This window comes from Sceloporus undulatus, chromosome 1 (genome assembly GCF_019175285.1).
Source record: "Sceloporus undulatus isolate JIND9_A2432 ecotype Alabama chromosome 1, SceUnd_v1.1, whole genome shotgun sequence".
Taxonomy (NCBI): domain Eukaryota; kingdom Metazoa; phylum Chordata; class Lepidosauria; order Squamata; family Phrynosomatidae; genus Sceloporus; species Sceloporus undulatus.
In genome coordinates, this window is record NC_056522.1 from 189,560,021 (window position 1) to 189,587,781 (window position 27,761).

The 27,761-nt window shown below is 42.0% G+C and overlaps 1 protein-coding gene and 3 non-coding genes across 4 annotated transcripts; all 4 read right to left on the minus strand.

The window, feature by feature from the left end:
* Positions 1 to 393: 393 nt before the first annotated feature.
* On the minus strand, positions 394 to 27,308 carry NOP58 (NOP58 ribonucleoprotein). Its single transcript, XM_042477883.1, has 15 exons — positions 27,133 to 27,308; positions 26,484 to 26,560; positions 25,022 to 25,074; positions 23,462 to 23,586; positions 20,187 to 20,323; positions 18,029 to 18,093; positions 15,749 to 15,883; positions 14,925 to 15,070; positions 13,177 to 13,303; positions 10,642 to 10,805; positions 8,923 to 9,057; positions 7,804 to 7,865; positions 6,792 to 6,934; positions 2,088 to 2,248; positions 394 to 760 (listed from the first exon to the last, which is right to left on the minus strand). The coding sequence occupies exons 1-15, from the start codon at positions 27,175 to 27,177 to the stop codon at positions 698 to 700; spliced, it is 1,638 nt and encodes a 545-aa protein (XP_042333817.1). The 5' UTR covers positions 27,178 to 27,308; the 3' UTR covers positions 394 to 697.
* LOC121920157 lies at positions 12,843 to 12,930 on the minus strand. Its single transcript, XR_006101684.1, has one exon. It is a non-coding gene; the product is annotated as a small nucleolar RNA SNORD11 (small nucleolar RNA).
* On the minus strand, positions 14,341 to 14,425 carry LOC121920159. The gene has a single exon (XR_006101686.1). It is a non-coding gene; the product is annotated as a small nucleolar RNA SNORD11B (small nucleolar RNA).
* LOC121920150 lies at positions 23,692 to 23,780 on the minus strand. The gene has a single exon (XR_006101681.1). It is a non-coding gene; the product is annotated as a small nucleolar RNA SNORD70 (small nucleolar RNA).
* Positions 27,309 to 27,761: the final 453 nt, after the last annotated feature.

The window sequence follows — 27,761 nt, forward strand, 5'->3', positions numbered from 1 at the left end:
CATCCAGCACCACATCTCAAATGAGATGATTTTCTTTTTATCTGCTTTTTTCACTGGCCAAGTTACATTTGTACATAGTGATGGGAAATGCTACACCTTAGATGATTCTAATTTTGGTGCTTAGTTGTGTATCTTTACTCTTTACATTAAGTTCCCTAAAATTAACTTTGTGTCAGTGAGATCTGCAAAAATCATTATCCCCAGAATACATAAATAATGGCCAGCTCCTGTCTGGGGAGGTTGCTGTGATCATTACTTTAGTTCTTTCACAAACCGGTATAATTAGAATTTTTCCAAACTAAGGAGAAAAAAAATATATGAAGACAGATGGAAAAGAGTACTTTTATCCAGACTTAGGTCTGCAGGAAGGGACTCAGTGAAACATTATTTATGTTTTTACGTATTTATATATTGCTTTTCAGGTGTAACTACCCACCTCAATATTACAGTACAAATATAGTAATATTAACACATGTCAATAAAAAATTACTGTTAGGGAAGTTTTCGCCTGTAAGATCAGGCTAAAAAATGAATATCAAAAAACCGAAAAATAAAATTAAAAAAATCATCTGCCCCAAGAAAGATAAAGTATTTCTCAGCCATCCCTACCCATGGAGCAAAATATAACTGTGAAGCAAATGACCTAGGAAACATAAAACCAATGCAAGTCATCCCAAGAAACTGTGCCTTCCTCTTCTCAGTCATCATCTTCAGGCTCCTCTTTAATTTTCTTCTTCTTCTTCTTTTTCTTCTCTGTACTCTGAAAATAATCATTGCTATATTCAGCTCATAATAGTTAATTAATTCATGTTGACTACTATTTTGTAATTAATACTGAATATACAGAAATGAAAGCATTTTTCCTTTTTAAGGGAGAGAGAAGTAGGCATGCATTGTCCTATTCTACTTCTCCTTGCTAATCTCTTTAGACAGAGCAGCTCAGGAACTGCAGGAAGCCATGGTTACCATTGATATGACCCTAATGAAATGAGTCAACAGCACTCAGTCACAGAAGATAAAAGCTTTCATCTCGTAAGTATCTCAGCAGAACAAAGTCATTCGTCCACAATTTATGCAGAGGCTATCAGCCTTAAGAAAGACTAGCTACTCCACAATTTTTGAGGGGGATTGTAAATGGAAGCAAGACACGCAACAACCAAACATTACAGCTTCCTTCACATGCACCTTCACCATGGCTTCATTCGCCTGCCTGCAGGCAAGTTACTACATTTTGCTCATGACTCACAAGGCACAAAAGAGATGATTTCTCCTCATAACCAGCATGCTAAATTCATCCCAACCATGAAAGATTCTAAGAAATGGGATGGTCTGAACAGGTTGAAAGAGACTGGGCTATGAAATATATAAGCAGACAATTGTGTCATCTGCTGAAATGTCAAACACAGTTTGGAGGCTGGGATTAATGTAGATTCTAGAAAGTCAAATATTTTAAATCACAGGAATGGGTAGGCTAGTTTACCTCCATGCAAAGGAAAAAATCCTACAGAAGCTGGAATGGGGGGAAGGAGAGGAGCTAAGGAATGCCCCTTTCCAGTATCTCTCTGTACTTACAGAATTTGAATTTTTTTTGTTTTTTGGATGACAGTGGTTTCTACACTTCCATATTCGTGTCTACAGCTAATACAAAGCTTTAACCCACCCCCTAAAAGATCTCAGTGTGCACTAAGATGCCAATTATTTTATGACAGGGATGGACAGAGTTCACAGTTGTGAAATCTACTTTGGTTTTGGGATTGTTCTTTTTTACTAGAACTCCATGATCCATTAACCATAGCTTAGTTCAAATGATATACACATAGAATGGAAGGATGCCAAGGTCAGGAATTCATTTAGAGGACAAGAACTGACTGGAGCTCATAGTTTTCTCACACAAAAAATCCTAGTTAACTAATGGTCTCTTCATTTCAAGGAGTATGACTTAGGTTGGGAAAAAAGCAATTTTGCTGCTAATATGGGCATCAATAACTGAGCATCAGAGAACTCTGCAGAATGAGTGCAAGTCACCCCACAATCTGTCAACAGATCCATGTGTCCTTTCTCTCCACTTGTATTCCTTGTTGCCTTACCTCTACTGCTGCACTTGTTGATGGTTCTTCTTCATCTTCGTCCACCCAAACTGCCTCTTCTTGAGCTTTCTGTTTTTTCTCCTTTTTCTTTTTCTTCTTTTTGACACGTTCACTGTCATCTTGCTCTTCCTCCTCTGCTACTGCCTCCTCTTCTTCCTCTTCTATTTTTTTTAAAAAGCAACGTAAGAGCCTAGATTTATCATCCATCGAACCCTTTTCAACCACAGCAGCAAATAAACTACAACATAATGCAAAAATGTTCCTACTGTACTAGAAACAAACTAGTATTACAGTGGTACCCCGGGATACGAATGCGCCGCCTTACGAAATTTCCGGGTTACGAAAAAAATCCATTTAAAAAAACTGTTCCGGGTTACGAAGGTTTTTTCGGGTTACGAAAAAATTTTTGGTGCTTTTCGGCGCTATTTCACACGAAATCGCGGCTTTTCCCCATTAGCGCCTATGGCTTTTTCGCCTTACGAAGTATTTTGGGTTACGAAAGCGGCGGCGGAACGAATTAATTTTGTAACCCGGGGTACCCCTGTACTATTTAAGTGCAAACCAAGCTGAAGAATTTGATGAGGAATGTTTAACAAGAATTAAAGCACAATCTTTGGAACTGTACTGTGCCATTATGTAACATATATTGTCTGCATTTAATTTTTTAAGATAATACCCTTGTGCTTTGGATGAAAAAAACACATTACTTCAGCTTTTACACACCCATCAGGAGGACTCTGGACAAAGAATAGCCCTTTAAAAAACAAGAACAATAAACTATAAAACTCTTCTAAAAAGGAAGTTAGAACTAGCCAACAGAAGCAAAATCTAAACAAGAAGGCCTTACAGTCTGGCCAAGATTTGGACTTTTGGCAGTTTGCCATGGGAGAGAGACTGCAAAGTTCTTTACTTTTATTATAGACTATTCCTGTGGAGTTCTGTAAATGAGGGACAGTGGTAGCAGGAACAAATGAGAGGAAGCAGCAAATGCTGAACTTCCCTTCACTGCTACCAAGGAGCAAGGAACCCTGTCTTCCTTTGCCCAGGGTCATCACTGGCAGCCCATCTCTTCAGGAAGCTGTGGCCCCCTGATGAAACAAGCAGTGGTGGTGATGGGAACGTGGAGATGAATCCTTCATTCCCATTGTTACTGCTGCTTGTCTCTTTGGGGCTCATGGCCCCCTGAGGTAATGAGTGGTGGTGGCAGCAAGAACATGATGGCCCGAGACCTCCAACCACCCCTGCTCCTTGTCTCTTCAGGGTGCTGCGGACCCTGAAGAGATGAGTGGCAGCGGCAGCAACAATACACACACACACACACACCTTTTTGTTGGGGAAAAGTGTTAAAAATAATCTGCACCAAATGCAAAATGTGCCCAGTACACCACTGTTTTTGCCTCTAGTATTTATGTAAGTTCTCCAATCCACTGTGAGTGTGGCTAATGGTTCTGAGCTGTATGCTGTGCCTAGGTGTGAACTACACACTCACATACACACACATCACCCAATCCATTAGGGCTTGCTGAAGTGAATGCATCTGCAACCTTTTAAGTAATCATGCAAATATCCATTTCCTCTATAATAAGTGGTGCTATCTAGCAGAAAAACACTCAAGAGTGGCTATGTTGGGGACACTGTGTTATTACTCCAGCAGGAGTCAACTGTTATACCCAGCATGGGAGCCCATCACAAATGACAATGTGGAATAACATAACCTACATTTCATTGCCACTGACACTTGAGAGCTGGCAGTAGGTGCCTTTGTGGACGTTCGAACTGCTTCCTCCCAACAGTATTTGTCACAACACTTTCAAGCCAAAATGAGGACTGAGCTCCTCAGAAGCTCTTTCTTTAACCTTCACCACTACCTAGAAAGCATGTTAGTTTGGGAGGACGTCCTTCCAAAATACTGCTGCAAATGAAACTAAGGCCCCTTTGAGTCGGCCTGTAGGCGCACCTTTCCCCGTCGGATCGGGGCCTTAGTGGTCAGAGCGGCATTCGCTGAGGCCCCGATCCGCCGCTTTCCAGGCTGCGGGGAAGCAGCAAAAGGCCCCTTCCCTGCAGCCCCAAGGACACCCCGTGGCGGCGGGGAGAAGGAGAAAGGGGCTGGTCCGCTGGGCGCAACCGTCTGAAGGCTGCGCCCAGCGGACCAAACCAGGAAGGAGCTCTAAAATGGAGCTCCTTCCGGGGTCACGGAAAAGGTGCCCTAGGCGCCCTGCCGCGACCCCAATACGTCACAACCGCGCCGCCTCGTTTGAAGGCGGCGCAGTCATCACGTATTGATGGTGGCGGCCATGTGGAACGGCCGCCACCATTTTGTGCGCACGCAGTGCATACTTTTTAGCCCGTATGTAACGGGTCATAGAATATCTATATTGTATACATCTATACAAAGCAGAGGAATGGGATTTATATGTTCACTATCAAGTCAAACCCCATCCATGAGCATATCCACTCTCACTCAACTCAACACCACTTCCCTCAGCATCTTAAGCAAAAAAGAAAAAGAAGTGAAAAAACTAAAATTCTGCATATCACAATGAAACAAGAATTTTCAGAATACATATAATTCAGGTTCCAAATCTATGTGAAAAAACCCACAAATTTTCAAAAGGGGAAAACTATACACATTTATTTACACACACCATCTAAATGTGAGTTACACCAGTAAACCAGACTTTATTATTATTGTAGAAACAGCTTCCACTATTGTGTGTGTGTGTGTGTGTATGAAGCTTTTACATACCCTTAAAAAATGGGATGTAGCTTAAAAAGAGCACCAGCATGGTATAGTGGTTTGGGTTGGACTATGACTCTGGAAATCAGGGTCTGACTCCGCACTCAACCATGGAAACCTACTGGGTGACCTTGGGCAAGCCACTCTCTCTCAGCCTCACAGGAAGGCAAAAGGCAAACCCTTCCCTGAATGACCTGAAGGCACACAGCAACACTAAAGTGTTTTGTGTGTTTTTGTTTCAAGGCAAAAACGTCTCTTAGACATTTTTTATAATAAAAAATAATAAAATAAAAATAAAGACTTTTTCAAGGTCATAGGGAAGGGTTTTTCATGAAGTTTTTGTTACAAGCTTTCTATGCTGTTGCATGCATGACTGGAAAATAGCAAGCACATTTCTATACCGCTTAACAGTGCACTTAAGCACTCCTTAAGCGGTTTACAATGCTTACGGCTCCCAACAAGTTAGGTACTCATTTTAGCCAGCTACGGAAGGATGCCAGGCTGAGTCAACCCTGGAGCAAAAGATCATCCAACTATTACATACTAACTCCTGATAGTTTCCAAAAAGCAACAAAGCCCAGGCTTTGAGAAAATAGTTTTTGAGGGAGATGAAGTAATTCTAAGAGCCATAAGCATGCAGTGAGCTTTGGGCTTCACTTAGCACAGGGGTAGGCAACCTGCGGCCCGTGGGCCGGATGCGGCCCGGCGAGGCCTTGGGACCGGCCCCAGCCCAGTCCTGCCGCCGATTTCCGCCGGGGCCTTTGGTGTCTCACGCGAGGGGCATGGTGGGGCAATTGTCTATAGAAGCCTCAGAAACATGCATTTATCTTAACATTTTAAAAAAAAATCAGCAATTTTTTTTCGCTTGTCCTCCATTTTTTATTTAAAAAGTGCCCTCCATTTGAAAATTTCATCCTACATTTGTCCCGGTTTATTTATTTATTTAATTTTTAAAATTATTTAATTATTTATTTTTTGGCTTCCGTCCCCCAGTTGTCTGAGGGACAGCAACCTGGCCCCCGGCTCAAAAGGGTTGCCTACCCCTGACTTAGCATATCAACATTTCTCTTTATGTCTTATGTTGTATAAAACTGCAAATTAACTGATGATGTAACATAGGACATGTATACACTGGTGCCTCGGGTTACGAAATTAATTCGTTCCACCATTCCTTTCGTAACCCGAAAATTTCGTAACCCGAAAAGGCTTTCCGTTAGCACTGGAAAGCCTATAGCTGCACTTTGCAGCATTTGAATTTCGCGCCGAAATGAATTTCGTAACCCGAAAAATATTTCGTAACCCGAAACAGTTTTTGCCAATCCAACTTTTTCGTATCCCGGAAATTTCGTAACCCGATTATTTCGTATCCCGAGGCACCAGTGTATATATCTTAGATAGCAAAATAACACTTGTCTAGTGTGCTTTGCTAGAGACAGGCCAGCTGCTGCTTATGCTGAAAAGACAAAAACCAGGATAAAAATGGGGTTGTTTTGAGAGAGCAGACTTTCAGGTGTGCCCTTCTTCCCACTCTACCAGGCACAAGAAGCTAGTCTTAAGTGTTCTAACCCTCCGAAACAGATTTGAAAGGGGGGGGGGGCTGCAGGAGGTAGGAATTTATGGAAACTGGTTCTCTCCCCCTTGGCTAACATGGCTCTCCTGAATCTTACAACCTTCTGAAAGGACTAATTCAACGCAGGATACAGAAAGCAGGCAAACAACTGTATCTACTGGACATGTTTAATGGGAGGGCAAGTTTCTCTTCTTGAGACTTTCATGCAGAAGGAAACATTTACCATCACATTTGAGGGCATCCAAGAGATTTAATTTGTTAGACACAACACAAAGAAGGTGCTTACATTTGCCCAGAAGAAAGTGTCTGAAATATTCAGAGGGACCACAAATAAAGCTAGAAGCTGATCAGATGCACCAAATAAATAAATAAATTCTCCAGAGACATAGCAACTAACCTTTAATTTCTACTACTTTAGTCTTCTTCAGTTTTTTGGGAACTGGTACCTCATTTTCTTCTTCCACCTCTATTTCACTTTTGCGTTTCTTTGGGACCAGAGGGAGTGTAGATTCCCCAGAAGGATCATATGTCTTCACTTCACTTGAATAAGAAGAGTTTTTTTAAAAAAAATGTATGTTTGTGAGGCAAATGCACCAAATATTTTGGATACAATGAGGATCACACAGATTCCTACTTAACCTTGAAAAAACTCCCACTCAGTGTTTCTGTAACACCAACAACATGCTAGGCACCCTACCGGGTGCAAAAATGGTGTTACTGTTCTTGAGTTACAATAGACAGATAAAGGGAACTAATGTGGCAATTCAAAAGTAGTATATGCCCTAGGAAGTTCATTTTTATTTATACCTAGTATGCCTGACATCATGTTTTCATATAACGAATGAAAGAAAGAACTCTGCCATCATTCTTTTTATGAACTTCTTCAATCCTGTTTCACATTGAGAAGAACATCCCCCAACAGAAAGGACTAAACACTCAGTCTAGTCCAGGGATGGGGTGATTGTCCACCCTCTATACGTTGACACACTACTATTACCTTCAAGACTCACCACGGGCTAATGTGAACAGATGTCTAAATACAAAACCCTGCACAGTACTACACATTAAATGAGTAGGCAGCTAAAAGCATTCTAACTAGCCAAGATGTCACAAAAGCCCCCAGTCTGAGATATAAAATCAAAAGAACTCCATTACACTATTCATTCTAGCCTGGTGTCTAGCTATTCCTTTCCTCAGAAAATGCTGCCTATACTATATCCATTCAACCAACTCCATAAATGGAAAAAGCAAACAAGTTGCGGTGATACTGAGAACACTGAAAATATTTCTGTTGTTCTAAATAGCAGGTTACTTCCCTGTATCCAGCAAACCTTGAATTAAGTTACAGTATTAAAGTAGTAGAATTAAAATAAACAGCCACAATAAATCAAAGGCAAAATGCTACCCACCTCTTATGCTGATATTTGTCTGCCCTGGCTATGGCTTTTCCTGTGCCACTTATTCTTCTTATCTGAGGGAAGAAAAGTCAGAACTATGAAAAACAAATGACTCATAACAATAATAATAAAAAGGTAGGTATTCTTTAGTCCTTGAAAAAAAAATTAAAATTGAATGGTGGTGCTGGAGTGGGAATGCACAAAAAAACTAGTTACTGCCTCCTAATGACAGCATAGCAAAGTGCTCTGTGCTCACAGAGAAGTACAAAGTAATATCACTTTAATTTATCCAGACCTATTTTATGCTATAGCCATAGCAACCTTTGGAAAATTATTAGGCCTCTCTCAGCATTCTTTATAAGAGGCAGCTCTCTTGACCAGAAGAAAACAGGCAAGACTCCTAGGACTCAAAAGCCATACGGCTGAGGATTGAGCAAGAAGCATCCCACAGGAAATTATGGCTTAGCAGTATAGGAGAGTGCGAGAAGCAGGGCTTTGACATCAGCCCTGGCACTATTATAGCTCTAAACTAACCTGAGGTGCAGGCACAGCCCTGCAGATGTCCTCTGGCCCCCAAAGGATGGGGTTACACTCTCAAAAGCTTTATATTCCAATTTGCTTACAAAATATAGGGAATTCTGATGTGAAGCCCATGTCATGGCAACATAGCCCTTCTATCCATAATTGTAACCATCTGGCTTGAAGATATATTCCCAGATTTACTGCAGATAGTGAAAATTGTGGATCATAGTGAGCCCTATATTTACAGCAGTGGTTGACCATAGAGTCATGCTGGAGGACCTCTAAATGCCTAGAGACCATATTTTTCTGGACAGCAGTAAATGAAATTGTGGGTACTGGTTCTGCAGATTGGGGCAGGTCTTGCTGTATAAAATGGCATTGTCTAAAATGACACAATGCCTCCTTCCTTATGAACCTGCCTGTATGAGGAGTTCTACAATAGAGGCCTTCCTCCAAGACAGCCTCAGAAAGCTGTGACAATGAAAAAGGCCTTCTCAATTATGATCCTCATCATAATGGCATGTTATCCCCGGGGAGGCCCAGCTGGCTCCAAATGATTTTCTTTTCAGCCCCAGGGAATAAGGTGTGTCTCTACTTCAAAGCACTCACCCCTTTTTCTTCCAGGTGCCTTAGTCTTGTTTCTACTTTCAGTCTGTTCTCAGCACCCATCTCAGCACTGGTACCCTCTCCAAGGGCATCATAACGAATAGTCAAGGCTGTTTTTGCTGCCAGCATTCGTGAGATCTTAAGAGGAAAGAGTGAAATATTCCCAGTGAAACCACAGTGCCAGTTTATAATACACATGCAGTTGCAAGTTATGCCAATGAAAGGAAATGCAATGGAAAATTCTGGATGGAATTTAGAAGAGAAAGAACATGGTATACAATATTTCCCATGGTTGTTTTTAAAAAGCAAGCTCGGTTTAAATTAAAGCCTAGTATTGTGATCCAAATAGAGCCTAAATACCCTGAAGGCATCGTATCCTATCTGATCTTGGAAGATAAGCAGGGTCAGCCCTGATTAGTACTTGGATGGGAGACCACCAACAAATACCAGGTGCTGTAGGCTATATTTCAAAGGAAGGAACTGGCTAAAACCTCCTAACAAAATCCTATGCAATTCATGGTGCTGCCACAAGTCAACAGACAACTTGAAGGTGTGCATGTGCGCGCACACACACACACACACACACACACAGTATTTCAAGTCAAATATCTTTTTCAACTGCTAATAAAACAAGTTGCCCATTCTTTTAATTGTGCAACCATTTATTTTCTTGACTGTATATCTTCATAAGAATAGCCACAAAAACAGACAAGACAACTACCCAGATGAATTAAATACAATAATCTTTTTATGGAATTAATTTTTAAAAACAGGAGAAAGATGCACACCTCATTTACTTTCCAGTAACCTGTTATATGGATTTCTATACACAGGACTGATGTAATTTTGATACCAACAAAAAGCCACTTTTTATTGTTATCATTCTATAACTATTAGCAGGATGCTAGACTCCCTGAGGATTAAACCACTGATTCTTCATCTGTAGAGAAGGCCTACTTGAGCATAGGATATCTAATAGGTGGTGTGAATGCAAAGATCATCGGAGACAGAGGCGCTCCTGAGGCAACTGGAGTCTTCCTGTCCTCATCCAGGACTTGGTGGCAGTTCTCCAACGACTCACATCATGGGAGGGAGTGTGCTGCACTTCATCCCAAGCTGATTTCAGACTCAAGTGATCATTCCCTGTGCTCTGCTTCACTCATTCATCATAAACCCTGTCTTTAAACCCCCTCAAAAGAAAGCTACAATAATAAAATATAGTTCAGAAACAAAACCTAATAATTAATAATCCAAATAGACAAGAACTAGCTAGCATTCAACCAGGTAATATTCCTTTAATTACAGAGTAGTTTACCTGTCAAAGGCCTGCCCAAATAAAACATCACTCTAATAATTAGGAAGGACAGCTACTTTATTAGGTCCTGTTCTCTTTCAGTTTTAATGCTGGATTAGTATATCAATTCACCAAGGCTGCTCAAGAAAGACTTCATGTGTTTGCCTATGGAATCAATTACAGGTAATGCACTGGGGGGGAAATGTGGCATAAAACCTTTTGATGTAATCTCTTTTAAAATCAGTAGGTTAGATTTAGAGAATCAGTAGATTAGATTTATGATCAAGTTCCAAGGAAAATTAGACAATTTTGGATCCTTAATTACCACTTTCTCCTCTGACCTGTCACATATATTTTTGCAAGTTTTATGAAGACAATGATGTTTAGGGGGGGAAATAACCCAACACTGGTAACATAGGACATCTTACCTTTCCCTTGTTTTTGGCTGTTGTTTGCCCCACAAGAGAAGCATGATAAATCAAACCAAACTTTGGAGTGTCACGTTTAGTCTTCAGGGCTCTAAAAAGTGCTTTTTCAGCACCCAGAATTTGAACAGTTGATGCTGGATGCTTAGCCAGATTCAAAAGGGAGCCTGCAGCAAAAGAAATGCCAAAAAGGGTTTCAAAGAACAAGTGTCCTCTGCAATTTGTCAAATCTGCTGATGATGATGATGATGATAATAATAATAATAATAATAATAATTATTATTATTATTATTATTATTTGTATCCCGCCTCTCCCTGTATTGGATCGAGGCGGGTAACAACAAACATAAGAACAATAAAAATAGAACACAACAAGCCACAAGTAAAAACATAGCAAAACATATAAAATCCAATTCCCTATCTCCCTCCCACCTTAAAACAGCATTAAAAACAACAATTCCCAATAAAATCAAGCACAGTCACAGTCTGGTGGGAACAGCTATGCAACAGGAGAGTGAACATTCCAAGGAGGTCAATTTGGGAAGGCCTGCCAGAAGAGATCCGTTTTTATTGCCTTCTTAAAGACCTCCAAAGATGTTATATGGTGGATCTCTTCTGGTAGGTCATTCCAGACTTTTGGAGTGGCAACAGAAAACGTCCTCTGGGAAGTCGTTACCAGTCTGATTTTCTTACACTGCAAGAGATTCTTCCCAGAGGACCTGAGAGTGCAAGAAGGATTGTATGGGAGGAAGCATTCCCTCAGGTAAGCTGGACCCAAGCCATGTAGGGCTTTAAAGGTAATAACCAACACCTTATACTGTGCCTGGAAGCTAATAGGCAGCCAGTGTAGGGATTTTAAGATAGTGTAATAGGATCAAATTTAGAACTCCCTGTAACCAATCTGGCTGCCATATTTTGAACCAGTTGCAGCTTCCGAATGAGGCATGAAGGTTGCCCCATGTAGAGCACTTTACAGAAATCGAGACGAGAGGTTACCAGTGAATGTACAACCGCTTCTAGGTTTTCCCATTCCAGGAAGGGTCGTAGCTGGCGTATCAGCCAAAGCTGATAACAGGCACTCCTGGCCGTTGCATCCACCTGGGATGACAGCTGAAGCAACGAGTCCAGGAGTACCCCCAAGCTACGAACACAGTCCTTTGGGGGAAGTGTGACACCGTCCAGAACTGGAGAGTTTATCACCATTCCCAGATTAGGATTGCCAGTAGCAAGTCCCTCCATTTTATTTGGATTCAGCTTAAGTCTATTTTCCCTCATCCAATCCATTATTGACCTCAGACAGTCATTCAGAGGGGAGATGTCATCCTTGGTCACCGAAGTCTGAGACACGGAGAAGCAAATTTGGGTGTCATCAGCGTATTGATAACACCCTGTCCCATGTCTCCAGATGATCTCACCCAGTGGCTTCATGTAAATGTTGAATTGCATTGGAGACAATATCGCGCCTTGAGGGATATCCAATTTGAGCTCCCTCTTGGCCGAACAACTGTCCCCAAGCGACACCATCTGGAACCTACCCGAGAGATAGGACCAGAACCACTGCAAAGCAGTGCCCCCAATTCCTAACCCTCTCAGGCATTCCAGAAGGATATGATGGTCGATGGTATAGAAGGCCACTGAGAGGCCCAAGAGCACCAACACGGTCACACTTCCCCTGTTGACGTACAGACAGAGATCATCAACCAAGGTGACCATGGCAGTCTCAACTCCGTATCCCGACCTGAAGCCTGTTTAAAATGGATCAAGATAATCGGTGTCATCCAAGACTGCTTGGAGTTGGCTGGCAACTGCCCTCTCGATCATCTTGCCCAAAAATGGAAGAAGAGATACTGGCTGATAGTTAGATTTCTCCAGGGGATCAAGGGAAGGCTTTTTAAGAATAGGTTTAACCACGGCCAGTTTTAAACTAGCTGGAAAACTGCATTCCCTGAGGGTGGCATTGTATGAATCAAGCTTAAACTCTTGCAACAAAAAAGATCTGTAGATATAAAACTGTCCTCTGGACTGACTGAGAAGTCTTGGGGAAAGAGACTGGAGTATCAGGTCATGCTGTTGCTGCCAATCCAATTACTGGAAACTGGTTGCAACAGAACTAAAACCAGATTCATCTGTCTCTTGTCATGATGCCTTGACTTAAATACATCCCCTTTAAAATAGGATAGACTGTAATGAGCAGGGCCCAGGAAGCATCTCAGAAGAGGTAGTGACTAGAGTTGCCTTCATTTTTCCAAGATGAAATCAGGCAAACTTCAGAAGAGAATCATCATTGATTGCTTCTAGACTCCTGCCAACGTTGACAACCCTGTATGATGCCATTTCAATTTAGAAAACCATCAGTTGAGGACATTTTAATATATTAAATCACTATACTGCTTCCTATATCTCACAATATCTCAAAATGGCCTAAGCATAGTCAATGTGCATTAATTAAGATAATTTAGATATTTAAAAGTGCAGGACTGGGTAAAATACTGTTACACAGCCAAAATGCAACACCTCTAGTGCAACAGCCATGCATACCTGCATGAGCAATAAGCCGGGCTCCTACTAGCTCTCCCACCATGACTGTAAGGTTAGGTGCAATTGCCATCATTCTGTTTTTAAGATAATCATACAGTTGTGCTCGATAGTCTGAGATCTCAATCACCTGGAAGACACAATAAGACCGGTCAAAACTTGCAAAGCTAAGTTGCCAAAGGCAAGTCATTAAAAAAAAAAAACATTCAGTAAGAGGACAGGTAAACAAGTTAAGCAGCTACCTACATTTTGCCAGTCAAGATTATAATTTTTATATGGTATATTTTGGTTTTCTGAACTTCTGTGAACAGGTGTACAGAATTTAAACACACACAGAGTTACAATCCAATGATCCAAAAAAGACAGCAACATATAAAAGTAGCATATGTAAAACCACATGGCATGAGCCCATTCAAACAGAAAAGTTTTTTAAAATACAGATTGACAGTGAGAAAGCATGGCAGACCTCCAGCTGGAGAGCATTCTCCAACTTTGGCATCAGCAATGAGAAGGCTTAGTCTTTCACATTCCATTCATACAAATATGAACTGGTAAATGGGGCCATCAGATCAGGTCTTAATTGTCTGAAAGACTCAAATGTGAACAAGTGTTCCCCTCAGATAACCTGAGCCCAGACCATTCAATTGTTGAGAACAGATATGACATGCATAAGTCCAGAATGTTTCCAAATATGAAAGGTACACTACGTATTTTCTTTTAATAGAACCTTATTTCTCAAGTACTCATGAAGGCAAGACATTTTGAGGTACTTCAGCAGGCCATGTTTACCAGTGAGGAAACCTCTACAAAGTACCCAAATGGAGCCAATCCAGAACGAAGTCACAAGGACAACTTCCTTCCTTCTTTCCATTCAAAAGTGATACATTTGAACATAATCAGAATACACGTTTCAACCCAAAAAGCTTTTTGTTAGGTTGGACTTTTCACAGAACTTGCTCTGGCCTTTCAGCTTAGATTTAAAAGTGGAGGCAAAGTTACCTGGTGGTATTTTATCATATTTAAAACCAAGGTAGGTGGAATAATCAGGGTATCTTAATGTATGTGGAAGCCTTACTTCTGCATGTCACAGAAGAGACAAAGAGTTAGTATATCATTCAATCAATTTCACATCTTGAATATATTCAGTTACTCTAAATCAATGATTCGAGATGGCCTCAGAAGAGGTAGTGACTGTGCAGCCCTCAGTTTGTGTATCAGGTATGCATCATCACAATTATCATCACTGCCATCAAGAACATTCACATGAAAACATTTCTAAAACTGCTTCTTTAGAATGTTCAGCTCCCAAAATATTTTAACTCTGAGCTGAGCAATAGTCATGTAGTATCCACATACAATCAGATGGTATGAATGGGCCTTTTTGCTCATGCACACAACTCTTTCAATCCACTCCTCACAGCCTGAGCAGCTTCTTGTTATAAATGAACTGTTGAACTACAGTTATCCTTGTTTAATAACAGCTTTTGTCAAGGAGCCAAATGCTTATTGGTATTTTGGCTAATCAAACAAATATATGGTTGCCCAAATTAACTTTACTAGACTCAAGTAGTTTAGAATCAAAACTGATTTAACCCCAATTGACAGAAGTAGCATTAAAGTGTTTTAAATGGATTGTCAACTGGATGTGAGCTGCTCAAAATTAGCATTAAAGCTTTTTACTGAATGTTGGTGTGTTATTTTAGCCAGCTATGGACTAAGTTCCCAAGTTCTATCCAACATTACATAACCACCTGATCACACAAGTGTTGTATGTTGCTTATATCTTCTTCAGACACTTCAGTCCCCATGGAGATCTCTGCAGCTGCTTTCACCTCCTCTTCAACTTCCTCAGGAAGGACCTCAGACAGATCAGAACAGGAAAAGTTTTTTCTGTCTCCTGTGTAAATAAAGAACAAAACAGGAATAAAGATAAGCAGCAACAGAAGTGAAGCTTCGTTCTGCAACCCACATGGGCATAATGTATAAAGTCAAACTCAAAAGGCTGAAACAGGAGGAAGTGGGTGATTTTCAATGGTTTAAATCCACCAGTGTTATCCTAAAAAGTCATAGTCAGCATCCTCCTCCACCACATTATGTTTATTTAAAATATAAATTTCCACACTGTGGTATAAATGACAGACTAGGATCTGAAGAGAAGTACTTATTATACAAAGGCTAGAGAACATGCAGCCCTCTAAATGGTGCTAGACTGCAATTCCCATCACTTTCACCCTGTATAGTCAGTTATGAGGGATTCAAAGTGGAAGTCCAACATCATCTGGAGGACCACAACTTCTTCCTAAGCCTAGCTTTCTGTTTTCACAAAGTTACAAATACATCACAAAAGAAAACGCTCTATATTTAATAATTTAATCATTGGTTCAATTAGGAATTGAATAGAATGCAAATAACACAGACACATAAATGATGAAACATAACACCACAACAGGGATTAACATCACTTAAAATAGTGTAGATCTCATTTGTGGATGGAAAACGAGGAGCTGCATGGTTTCAAAACAGTGAATACACTATGGACTTCAGAAGTGATCTCTCAGAATTCAGCATTACTCACCAATTTTCTGTACACATTTACAGTATGTTAGATTATCTGTGATAATTTTGCCCAGTTCTGGAAAGTGCCAACCATACCATTCTCTGCAGCGCATTATGTAGTTATTTAATTCTTTGTCCAAGTCATCAAGAAGGGCTGGAGGAGAGAAATAACGTAGCATGCTTTACTTTCTCTTTAGAAAAGATACATAATTGAAATTAGTATCAGAAATTAAGATTTTAGAATGGCTTCTGAAATGTTTATCTTGACTTTAAACACTGCTTTTAAACAAATAAATGAAAGCGATCAAATTATATGAGAGCCGGAATAAATTTTGCAAAATGAAAGGTTAGACTGTTAGGACACCTTTCTTTAGCTGTACCTAGTAAGAAATATTAAGTGGCAGCCTATTATACAAGTTGTCTTAGAGTAGCAGCTTGAAAAGACAGGGAGAGTTTGGCCTCCAGTATCATTCACTCCACAATATCTACCAGTACTAGCAAGCACTTATTTCAAAATCACAGTGCAGGGCCATTTTGTTATCTGCACATTTGTCTATTTACAGCATTTGTGCACTGTGTCTCAGTCTTGTATTCTAGACTTTTTATTTATTATTTTTACTTTTGCAGCTTCTTTTAGGCCTAGTGCTATTGCTCACTTAATAAATGATAGTGTAAATGTGTTTTTAGACTTTTATGTGCATTGGAAAGTTAAAGAAAAGTCTGTGATTCATGTTAAGGTGATTTTGTCTTTACATGTGTGGTCTGGAACCTATTAGTGAGATATGTCTATATATTAATTTCTCCCTTTGCACTTTGCTAGTTGATCTTGCATCCACAATTAGCTGCACCTAGCTTTATTTTCATTTCATGGTAGGTAAAATCCCAGGGTGTCAGAATGCATGAACAGGGAGATCTAAAATATTGTCATTCAAAATTCCTGCTTCAGAATTTATTCTGTAACTAGAAACATGAACCAGTGAACTATAATATTCAAAAGCTCTTTTACAAAGCTAGACTGATTCAGTAGCCAGAACATGGACTTGAGCCATGAACAAGAGCCTACTTTGGGCTACTGATGGTGATTTAGTAGATGTGGGCTATTACTGATTTAGTAGATGTGGGCAGTCTGTGGCTCTGCAGTTTCCATCTGCTCTTACCATTAAGGGACAATAGGAGTTATAGTCCCAAGACCTCATGGAGGTCCAAAATTTCCCAACCTTGATTTAACAGGGTTCTCCAGTAAGCCAGCTATGTCTTGAGCTCAAGAAGACCACATAATCATTCCCCAGAATGTGATGGGAAAATAATGAACAAAATGAACTCATATTTGTTAAAATCCGTATTTCAGCTACAATAAACCTTCACAGAAACTGAAAAACATTTAAACTGGCTATTAAGAGGTAATTCTCATACTGGCAAGAATAGAAAACAATTCCTTATTTACAGTCAAATATTCCTGTTATATTGTCTCAGTGGTAGCGATAAAGCACAATTTCAGTGACAATGGCCCGGTACACACCACCAAGTGGTGTATTGGTGCCGATACTAGGGTTAGGGACTGTGTGGCAACCGCACAGTCCCTAACTCTAGTACATAGTGGTGGTGTAACAATGGTGGCGTCCCATCCATATGGACACTGCCATTGTGACGTAAGCGCCACACAGCGTCTGCATGGCACTTACTTCGCGAGTGTGACAGTGGCGCACTCGTGACATCATTGCGGTGCCCAAAAAGAAACCCGGAAATACCGGGTTTTTCCCCCTCCACAGTGACGGCGCACCTTTTCGGGCAGTCTATCCTGTGCCAATGTTTACAAAATCCCTGCCTCCATAAGTGGTATTTTCTACCTTACATTCAATACAGTAGTGCATCTTTAGATGTATTACTATCCAACTACCTCTCCTCCTGCAAACATCAAAATTAAGCTACTCAATCAAGCTGCAATACATCTACAGTATGTCAGTTTCAAAAGGTTTGCACAAGATATTAAGCAGGAGTCCACTGTTTTGGTGAGCCACAATATATATCACAGACCCTTGTCTCCCTCTTGTGTATGCACCTTTTTTGAGATATCAGCTCCAGGTGTATGGAGTATCTGGGGCTCCTAGACTAAGATAAATCCACTGCCCTTTTACCCAGCATCAGGCTGGATGGGAGTGAGAGTTGTTGGAATAGTCAGCTGAATTTAAAAAACAAAAACAAAAAAACAACTAGGTAATTTTCTTTTAATTTCAGTTTGTGGGCCCCAGTATTAAAAATTCAAATCCCAGACTCAAAGTGTGTATTCAACTGTACTCACAAATTGCTTGGACAATCATTGTGTCAACTTTGTCTGGACTGAACTTCAACTTGTATCGGGAGAGGCTGAAAAACAGGCATACACAAAATGTAAACTATGTGACATGTAATCAGCTACCAAACTAAGAACTCCCTGACTTCTCTTTCTCTTCTGAGCAATAAAGCATTTGCCAGCCACTGCAATGGAGGGGACTGTTGCTGACTGTCTGTAGCATCTCAGAGAGCCTGGCTGAATACAGTTTGCCCTCCACATTTGTGGCTTTGACTTCTGCAGATTCGATTATTTATGGATTTTATTAATCTCTAGGTCCTCCAATGTAATTGTCAACTTCTGTCAAGTCACGCTGGAGGACCTTGAGATCTCTAGGCATTTGCAGGCCCTCCAGCACAATTCTACGGTTACCTTCTGGCACATGATGGCCACAGAGTTGCCCTGGAGGACCTACAGAAGTCTTATTTGTGGTTTTTTCCACTTTCATGAGATCCTGTGCCCCTAACCCCAACGAATGGGGAGGGTCCATTGTATTGAGATGTGTTAGCCCCAACCACTGTTCATGTCAAAGGGCAGAAAAAACTGTACAGATCATATCTGTCTCAGAGGCACTTCAAGGTGGCTGCCACACTGCAGAAATAAAACAGTTTGACACCACTTTAGCTTCTGCAACTTAATGCTATGGAATTCTGGGATTTGTAATGGGGGGGCATGAGACAGGAAAGGCTATATATCTGACAAAACTACAAATCCTGGATTCCACACCACTGAGTCACAGCAGTTAAAAGTGGTGTCAAACTGCTATATTTCTGAGGTATGACAGCAGCCTAAGTGTGCCTTCTGAAATACAGAATTATCAGCTATGATCCTGCAGCAGATGTATCTCCAGCATGTAGCTGATATTGTTGCGTGTCCACCAAAGTGCTGCTACCAAACTATGGTAAGTGCTGTCCACTGACACAAAAGTGGACATCTGGGTGTGTGTGTATGTACGCATACAACAGAATTCTGATTTCTGCAACAACCAAAGTGGATTACACACCACTGTAACTCACTAACAGAATGCTAACTTTTTCTCTAATGAAATGCAGGAATACTGTCCAGTACAACCTTAAAACACCAACACTTCCAGCGTTAAGGATGGGGAACATGGGGCCCAACAAGCAGCTGGACTGCAACTCTCATCCTTCCTTACTACTGGCTATGTCAGCAAGGCCTGATGAAATCCAACCACATCTGGAGAGCTTCAGATTCCTAATCTGAGTTTTAAATAACACTAGAAATATATTTTGAGTTTTACAAACTTTCATCAAAACTCAGGAAACTATTATTGTCATTGTTATAATCAGGAAGCCAGGGTTAATGAGCAGAGCACTGGACTGGAATGAAGGAACAAAGATCTGAGCCCAAATATTCCTCTTGATTGAATCATGGAACCTTCTACATATCTAGTATTTGTTAGCTGAACCTAAGCCAATATTACATGTTTAAAAGGTCTGAGATAATTACAGGAGGCACTTAATATAGGAGACTTCTTCTCAAAATGCTTTCACCATTATTAATTCTCTCCCTTACTGTACTACAAAACCTTGGTCTCAGAAATGTTTGGCGTTGATACTACTTTCCCAAAACACAAGATTTTCACTCCTACATACAACTACTTGGGAAAAGAACTCAAAAAATTCAAAAGGCATATCTTCAATGTATTTGTACCTAGACTTGTTCTGTAAACTTCTGAGGGAGCCATCAGGCAGACCCAGCAACATCAAGGTCTGCCTGAAGGAAGAGGCCCCTCCCTCCTCAACTGTCATCTCGGCCTCAGAGGGAGCCATCAGGCAGACCCAGCAACATTAAGGTCTGCCTGAAGGACGAGACTTCTCCCTCCTTTAACTGTATTTTGTATTATATTACGATTTTACTGTACACCGCTATGATCATCGCGGAATAGCGGTCTATAAATAAAACGTATTATTATTATTATTATTAACAGATGCTAGTGCTTAAGCTTGGCATGCTATAAAATGGCATTTCCAAGTGTAACACAGCCTACCCGAATCTGGTGCTAAAACTCCCACTTTCTTCATCCAGCATTGCTCGGGGGGGGGGGGGGGAGCGAGCTAATATACAACAAAAGAAAGAACAAAGTTGGAAAAACATTTAACTTTACCTGTGTGCCAGTCCTAAACACATAGCTGCCATCTCCCGTGCTGGAAGGCCACTGATAAGCCCTTCCATTTGTGAACGAATGCCTCTCATTAGTTCAGTAACCATTGGGCTGTGGATGCAACTTAAGTTCAGCTTGTCCTACAAAAAGGGAAAAGCAGTAACATTCATTCTGTAAGTAAGGTCTAGTGTGTCACTGCAACGATATATTTACTAGTCAGTATTCAACAGGCAAACATCTGCCCAAGAGTGATACACTAGCAGGTAAGCTTCTTGGCTGAGCACTTCTGGGAATCTGGACTGTTCAAACCAAATTGGATTGCCTCATGCAGGGACACAGTAGTTTAAAATTTCCTGTAAATATCATATTGTTACGAAATGGCAAGTTTTCATTGAAAACATCTGCACAGCAGGAAAAAAAGACAAATACAGTACTCTCAAGGAAAGTGTTGCATTTACCAATTAGTGTACAGTCTGCCCTCCGTATATGCGGACTTGCCATACGTGGACCTAAGCATACGCGGATGGCAAGTCCGCATGGGGGGGGGTGGCACTGGCAGAGGAGGGAGAACAAGAACAAGGAAGGAGAGGAGAGGAGGAGGAAGAAGGGAAAGGAGGCCAAGCAGCAGCAGCGCAACAGAGTGGGGAAGGGCCGGGGAGCAGGAGGAATGCAGAGATGGTGGGGTGGGCTGGGAAAGATCCCCGGCAGCTATGGGGCAGCAGGCGCAGGGGCTTTGGGAGGCCAGCAGAAATGGAGGAACCAGGAAGGTAGGCAGCTTCTGCAAGATCCAGGCGCCTGCCTCCACTTGCCACCACCTGGCTCTCAGTCAGCGGCGCTCCACTGCCACTCCCACCGCTGCTGCTGTCCGCCATCCTCCTCTTCCTCCTCCTCGGCCCCACGGCACATGGCCGCCTGCAGAGAGAGACAGAGGGAGGCAGGGAAGGAGGCCACCCCTCTGCCTGGATCAGGCCTGAGCCCACCACCCTCCGCTTGGCTCCGCTCTGCCCGGCCCTTGGCCTCTCCGGAGGGAGGGAGAGCCGGCTGGCTGAGCGGCTGAGGGCCCCATCCTGGCCTGCCATGCCCGCCTGCCTTAGGGGCCGAGTGAGGAGAGCCTGCTGTCCTTCTGCTCCCGGGGGTCACTCCTAGCCCACCCTGCCTCCTGTGCATTCCTCTTGCTCCCTTTCCCCACTCCATTGCGCTGCCGCCCCTTGGCCTCCTTTTCTCTCCTCCTCCTCTACTCTGTTCTTCCTCTTCCTCGGCTGCAGGTGTGGAGGAAGTGGGAAGAGAGGGGAAGAGGAGAAGGGATGAAGAAGAAAAAAAAGAAGGGTGAGCAGCAGCAGGGTAGTGGAGGGCGAAAGAGGGGGAGAAGGAAGGAAAAGGAGGAGGACAACGACGAATGGCAGCAGGGCAATGAAGGGGGTAAAAGGAGGAGAAAGAGGAGGAATGAGGAGAAGGCGAGGGAAGAGGAGGAGGAGGTAAAAGAAGAAGAGGAACAGGAAAAGGAAAAGGAAGAGAAGGAAGAAGAGCAGGAGGAAAAGGAGGAGAAAGAGCCCCCAGGGCGGTGTCGTTGGCAGAGGAGAAGGAGGAGGAGGGAGAAGGAGAATGAGGAAGAATGGAGAAGAGGAGGAGGAAAAAAAGGAGGGCAAGCAGTAGCAGGAGGATGAGAGGGGGATAAGAGGGAGAGGAGAAAGGTAGAGAAGGTGAGGGAAGAGGAGAAGGAAGAGCTGCAGCAGCGGCGACAGGGAACAAGAGGAGGAGAAGGAGGAGAGGGGGAAGAAGACAGAAGAGGTAACCCCCTGCTGCCTGCCACAATGAGAGCAGCGAGGCTGACATTGGGTCGTGCCACCATTGAGTTCTATGGGACTTGAGCATACGCTTATTTTGTTATACGCCGGGGTGTGTGTGTGTCTGCAACGGATCCCCCGCGTATAACAAGGGCCCACTGTATTAGACATATGCAACAAAAATTTGGATTGCAGATTCCAACCTAAAAATCAGAAAAATGTAGCCTTAACTCTTTTGCAGTCACTGCATTATCACATGGATTTAAATTAGAAAAAATGGTGCATGTCTGATCAGGCCATGGTGATGCATGTTTTAATAATATCTCATTTGGATTATTTTGTAATCCAAACTTGCCTTTAAAACATGTTCAAAAACCTCATCTGGTTCATAGACCTACAGCCAGATTGTTAATTGGAGCTGGCTACATTGCTCAGATCCAGACTATCTGATGGACCCTATCTTCCTATATGAGCCTTCTCAGGCTCTCTGAGGGAAAACTGTTTCAAAGTGCATCTACAGTGTAGAAATAATGCTGTTTGACTCCACTAGCTGCATCCTATGGAATCCTGGGATTTGCAGTTTTACAAGGACTTTAGCCTTCTCTGGCAGAGTGCTGGTACTTTACAAAGCTACAAATCCTGGGATTCTGTAGGCTGGAACCATGGCAGTTAAAATGGTGTCAAACTGCATTATTCCTATAGTGTAGATGCACCTTCAGTCTCATCACTTTCACAGGCACACCTGGTGGGAACAGGAATGAGGACTTCTCGGTGGTTGTTCCCATGCTTTGGATCTCTTCCCCCCCCCCCCCCTTTTTAGGAAGGCTGCAATGGCTCTGTCTTTGTTGTCATTCTGTTGGCAAGTGAAAATATCTCTGCTCCTACTAGCTTCCCAAGAACTGACTCTGATGCTTTTAAGGGTGTGCTATTTAAAGTATGTTCTGCTAATTTTTCTTTTGTTTTTTGAGGAATCTGTTTTAATTTGAGGAATCTGTACCTAATTCTAAGTACTGCTTAACCATATTTTAATAATAACTTCTTGTATGTTTTTACTTTTCTTTTTGTAATTGTTTTTAATTGAATTATTTTTAATTTTTGTAAGCTGCCCTGTGTAACAGTACTGAAGAAAAGACAGAATACAAATGAATCAATCAATAAATTATCATCATCACCACCACCACCTCACTTTTATCTTCTCTCTTTATTCTCTTTCCTATTTGTGCTGCATTTATTAGATTATGAACCTGCAGAGGGGCTGCCTTGGTTTTAACTCCTGTAGAATGTTTAGGAAAATGTATATTCTTTGCAAGTGATAACCGCAAGTACCAGGCAGCAGGATTCCAGGGAAATAACAGCAGCAAAGAAAGGCAAAAATATCCATTATCAACTGATAACAGATAACTAAATATACTTGCATGAAGCACTAAAGGCAACGATCATAAGTTTCCCCATCACAACGCCACATAGTGTGTGTGCACACAAATCAGGATTTACCTTTATTACACCACCCAGTTTAGCATCTGCCACAGCCAACTGTTCATGGGCATCTTTGGCAACTATCTTCTTTAAGATTTTCTTTAAATTCTTGCTAATCTTGCCTTCCACCAGAGCTGTGGATGCTTTAAGGGAAAAAAGAGAACACTGAAAAAGGTCTGCATATTTCTAAACAATCTCAGCCATGAAAACTAAAGAAACAAAAAACAGCAGCTATTGGGCATTTATTTTTAGCTGTTGTCTCAGTGGTAGTGACGAAATGTTGTGGGCAATCACAGGCATTCAGTTCCACTAACAAATCATCACTGACAACAGAACACAGGTATAAACAGAACACAGGTATAAAGGGCTTATTCTATATAGGTGGTAAAGGTGCACTATTGTATAAAATCTTACCTATATGAATAAACATATGGACACATACGCATGACGGATTTGGTAAAGAAACATCACTAGCCCATATACTGGTGTATGCAGTATACACTGCTGTATTTAGGCACACAACCATAAAAGGTAAAGATTATATCCCCCATGTTCATAAATGGCCTCTTGCGTATAGAGCAGTCCACTAGCTGGGTTGACAGGAGATTAAATTAGCTACAGTCTGTGAGGGCTTCTACTTTTACCACCACTGCCTCTAATGTGAGGACCTCCTCCTGTCCTACCACTATGGCATCAAATGTGGGGACCTTCTACATGCCCTCATGGTTCCTGTTTCTTCATCCCTACCTCACATGAGTAACTGCTGCCAACAGACACTATGTGTCTTGAGCTCAAGCTTTCCAAAATCCCTTACAGTAGCATTGTCAGATAAACACGTGTATAATACAAAAATTGACTTATTAAGAGAGCATCACATCAAAGATTATTAAATACATGTAAATCCCAACTGACTCTAACTCACTCCAACGCACATCTCTCTCTGATATTCCTAACACCAACACTAATCTCTCCCTATCTCTATCTCACACTCTATCTGAGTCTAACTAATTTCTATCTCTGACCCTTACTAACCTTAACATCTCTTAATGTCCAGTCATCATACAGCCAAACCTTTTAAACATCCCTTCAAACACTCAGCCCATCACCAGTCACTTTCAAGATCCCATGCTCTCATCTTCTCCCATGCTCTCGTCTCTTTCCTTATTACATCCACTATGCTTCACTGGCATAAACATTGTTTACCATAATTTCTGTAGTAATCGAAACAATTTTTTTTAAATGAAAGCCTACAACAGTGGTTCCCAAACGTTGTTCCTCTAGATGTTTTGGACTTCAGCTCCCAGAATTCCTGACTGTTGGTCAAGCTGTCTGGGGCTTCTGGGAATTGAGGTCTGAAAATCTGGAGGGTCAAAGTTTTGAAATCTACTACATGGTCTACGACATCACAGTCCAATACATCTGGAGCTAAACATGTTGGGTGCAGCTATAGAGCAGGGAAAGGCAACTTATGGCCCTCCAGATGTTGCAGGATTGCAATCCCATCATTCCTCACCATGATCTAAAGTGAATGCTCAAGAAAAAAAAGAGAGAAAGGATACATTTTAACCTGCTAGTTACCTGCAAGTGCTTCTGTGGTGTCCTGAAACTTCTCAAAGTGTTTCAATTTCACACTAAAGGGAAAAAAAAGAGATCACACAATTTTCTAAGAATAATGAAGAAGTGAGCCTCTAACTAACAAGCAAATTAAAGCGAGCAATTGTAATATTTCTAAATCTGGAGTGCTTGGCATTATATATTTTTTAAATGAAGCATTTGATAGATACAGTGCGTCCTTGCCTTACGCGGGGGATCCGTTCTGGATCCCTCCGCGTAAGGCGAATTCCGTCTATGCTCGAGCCCCATTGGAAACAATGGGGCTCGTGCGCGGCGGCGCGGAGGGCACAACGGGCGCGCGCGCCCATTCAATTGAATGGGACGCGCCACCCCTTCCGCCCCACGTGCGCGCCGCAGCTTGAGCGCATACGCTCAAGTCCGTGTATGGCACGCCCGCATATGGCGCGGGCGCACTGTATACAGGTATATCTCATTTAATGAAGTGCATGTATTCCTGAGTGTTAACTTCTTTAACAGAAGCTTTGGTACAGAGGCAGAAATAATATGGAAATAATAGGGATAGGTTCCTATACCCCCCCCCCAAACAAAACAAAAAACAAGAGCAGCTTGAACATTTTTCAGCTGACTCTTTATTTCAGAACTAGAGAGATGCAATGAGACGAAACAGCTAGTTCAGATAAGACATGCCTAAGTAAACAAAATCATTTGGAATCTTCAAGGCTTCTCCAAAAATGCATCTAGGGATGATTTTCCCCCTTTTACTAGCCTCTATTTTTCTTATAATCCTGATTCTGGTGGCCAAACTTATAGATCTTATTTTTTTAAACATGCTGGGGGAAGCTGTTGAGGCATTTTGCCTTCCCTTTTCTCTTTATCTTGCCATTGATATATGTTAAGTAAAGGATCCCACAGGAGGCACACATGGCTACACTTGGATCAGATAAAGTAGTATCCTGCTCTTTCCCTGCTCAAGCTTTATTGCACTGCTTACTACAGACGTGCTTCTGCAGCACTGAAAGTCTATGTGTCTCCAGACCTCCTTCCCAATGCAAATGCTGCTAAAAAATTTCTAGATGAACAGAGGAAGAAGAATAAAGGGGCTGGGCAGGCATAAAGAGACTGTAAAAAAGCTTCTCTCTCAGAAGCTTTAACTGAGGTATGCTTTTACTGGTTCACCAAGTCAATGCCCCCAAAGAAAGAGGAAAAATGACACCTATTAACTTAGGTGCAGACCTAATAGTTTTAATCCAGACGTTTCCCTTGAAAAACAGAAAAGGTATATTTTAACCATTAGAAACACAACCCATGAGCTGGAAGTTCATGGCAGTCTTCAGTTCAAATGTCAATTCAGTCAAGTGTAGCCATAGGTAGCAAGTTCACTTTCAGCTGTTGTTCTAAAACTAAAAGATTAATACACTGAAAGAAAAGAAACCTTGCATTCAGCTTCTATTTTTAAAATGCTTACATTTTATTTGCTTTTTCGGGAGTTTCAAACTCTTTCCACAAACTATCAATTTCTTGGAGTTTCTTCTCATCCAGAACCTAGGGCACAAAGAGGGTCAGTAAATACACCCAACACTTGGCAAGGAGTTTCCTAAGTTCATTCATTGCTATGCAAATAAAAATTAGGAATGTAAATGGTTTTCCTGACCCGGGATAGCCAGACAATGCTCAAATATCAACCAACGCACAAGTGATCATGCTAACAAGAATCCAGCACACCAGCCCTTTTTAACTTCTCTGTCCAGGGCATTTTCTTGGGCCTTCAGAACAAGACATCCAGTTGTTATTATTATTATTGTTATTATTAACCTTTATTTATGAAGCGCTGTAAATTTACACAGCGCTGTACATACAATCTTTTAGTCAGACGGTTCCCTGCCCTCAGGCTTACAATCTAAAAACTGCCTTGGCTCAGTGCTGGGGAATCCTGGGAACTGTAGTTTATTGTGGCACCAGAGAGCTCTCTGACAGGGAAGGCTCAATGTCCCACAAACTACAGATCCCAGAATCCCCTAGCCTTGAGCCAGGGCAGTTAAAGCGGTCTCAAAGTGGATTGTTCCTGCAGTGTGTTTGGGACCTTCCTTCAGAAGGGGTCTTCCCTCTGCGCTCACCTTGAAAATGGCGTATCCGGCGGCGGTCTCGAAGAGGACCAGCATGATGATGGCGATGGCGGCGGCAGGACGCCTTTGCCCCCTTTAAAGAAGAGGAGAACGCGGGCAGAAAACCACGAGGCCAACGGCCACTCGTCAATGTCCCACGAGAACGGAAGTGACGTTCCCTCTTACGTCCGCCCTACCGCAAAGGCTTCTGGGAAGATAGAATGAGTTGGGCGGGCAAGAGAGAGAAAGAGAGAAAAGAGTTAAGCGCAAAGGGCTACAGTCCCGATAGTATTCTCACACCACGTCCGGTTCCCGTGTGGAGCACTCTATAGCCTCCATTTGCAGACAGAAGACAACATTAACCCCTATTTCCTTTGGATTCTGGACTTCAGCTCCCAGAATCCCAGGCTATTAGCCAACGTGGCTGAGGCTTCTGGGAGATGTAGTCCAAAATCTCTAAGGCAGTGGGCCCCAAACTGTGCTCTTTAAGGGATTTTGGACTTCAGCTCCCAGAATCCCAGGCTATTAGCCAAAGTGGCTGAGGCTTCTGGGAGATGTAGTCCAAAATCTCTAAGGCAGTGGGCCCCAAACTGTGCTCTTTAAGGGATTTTGGACTTCAGCTCCCAGAATCCCAGGCTATT

Excerpts from the sequence above, each read along its gene's own strand:
- NOP58 (XM_042477883.1), bottom strand. The coding sequence starts at position 27,177 with ATGCTGGTCCTCTTCGAGACCGCCGCCGGATACGCCATTTTCAAG. Across the intron at positions 18,094-20,186 it reads TGTTTAGGACTGGCACACAG|CCTCTCCCGATACAAGTTGA; the intron begins GTAAAGTTAAAT and ends CCTGTTTTTCAG. Across the intron at positions 761-2,087 it reads CAACAAGTGCAGCAGTAGAG|AGTACAGAGAAGAAAAAGAA; the intron begins GTAAGGCAACAA and ends GATTATTTTCAG.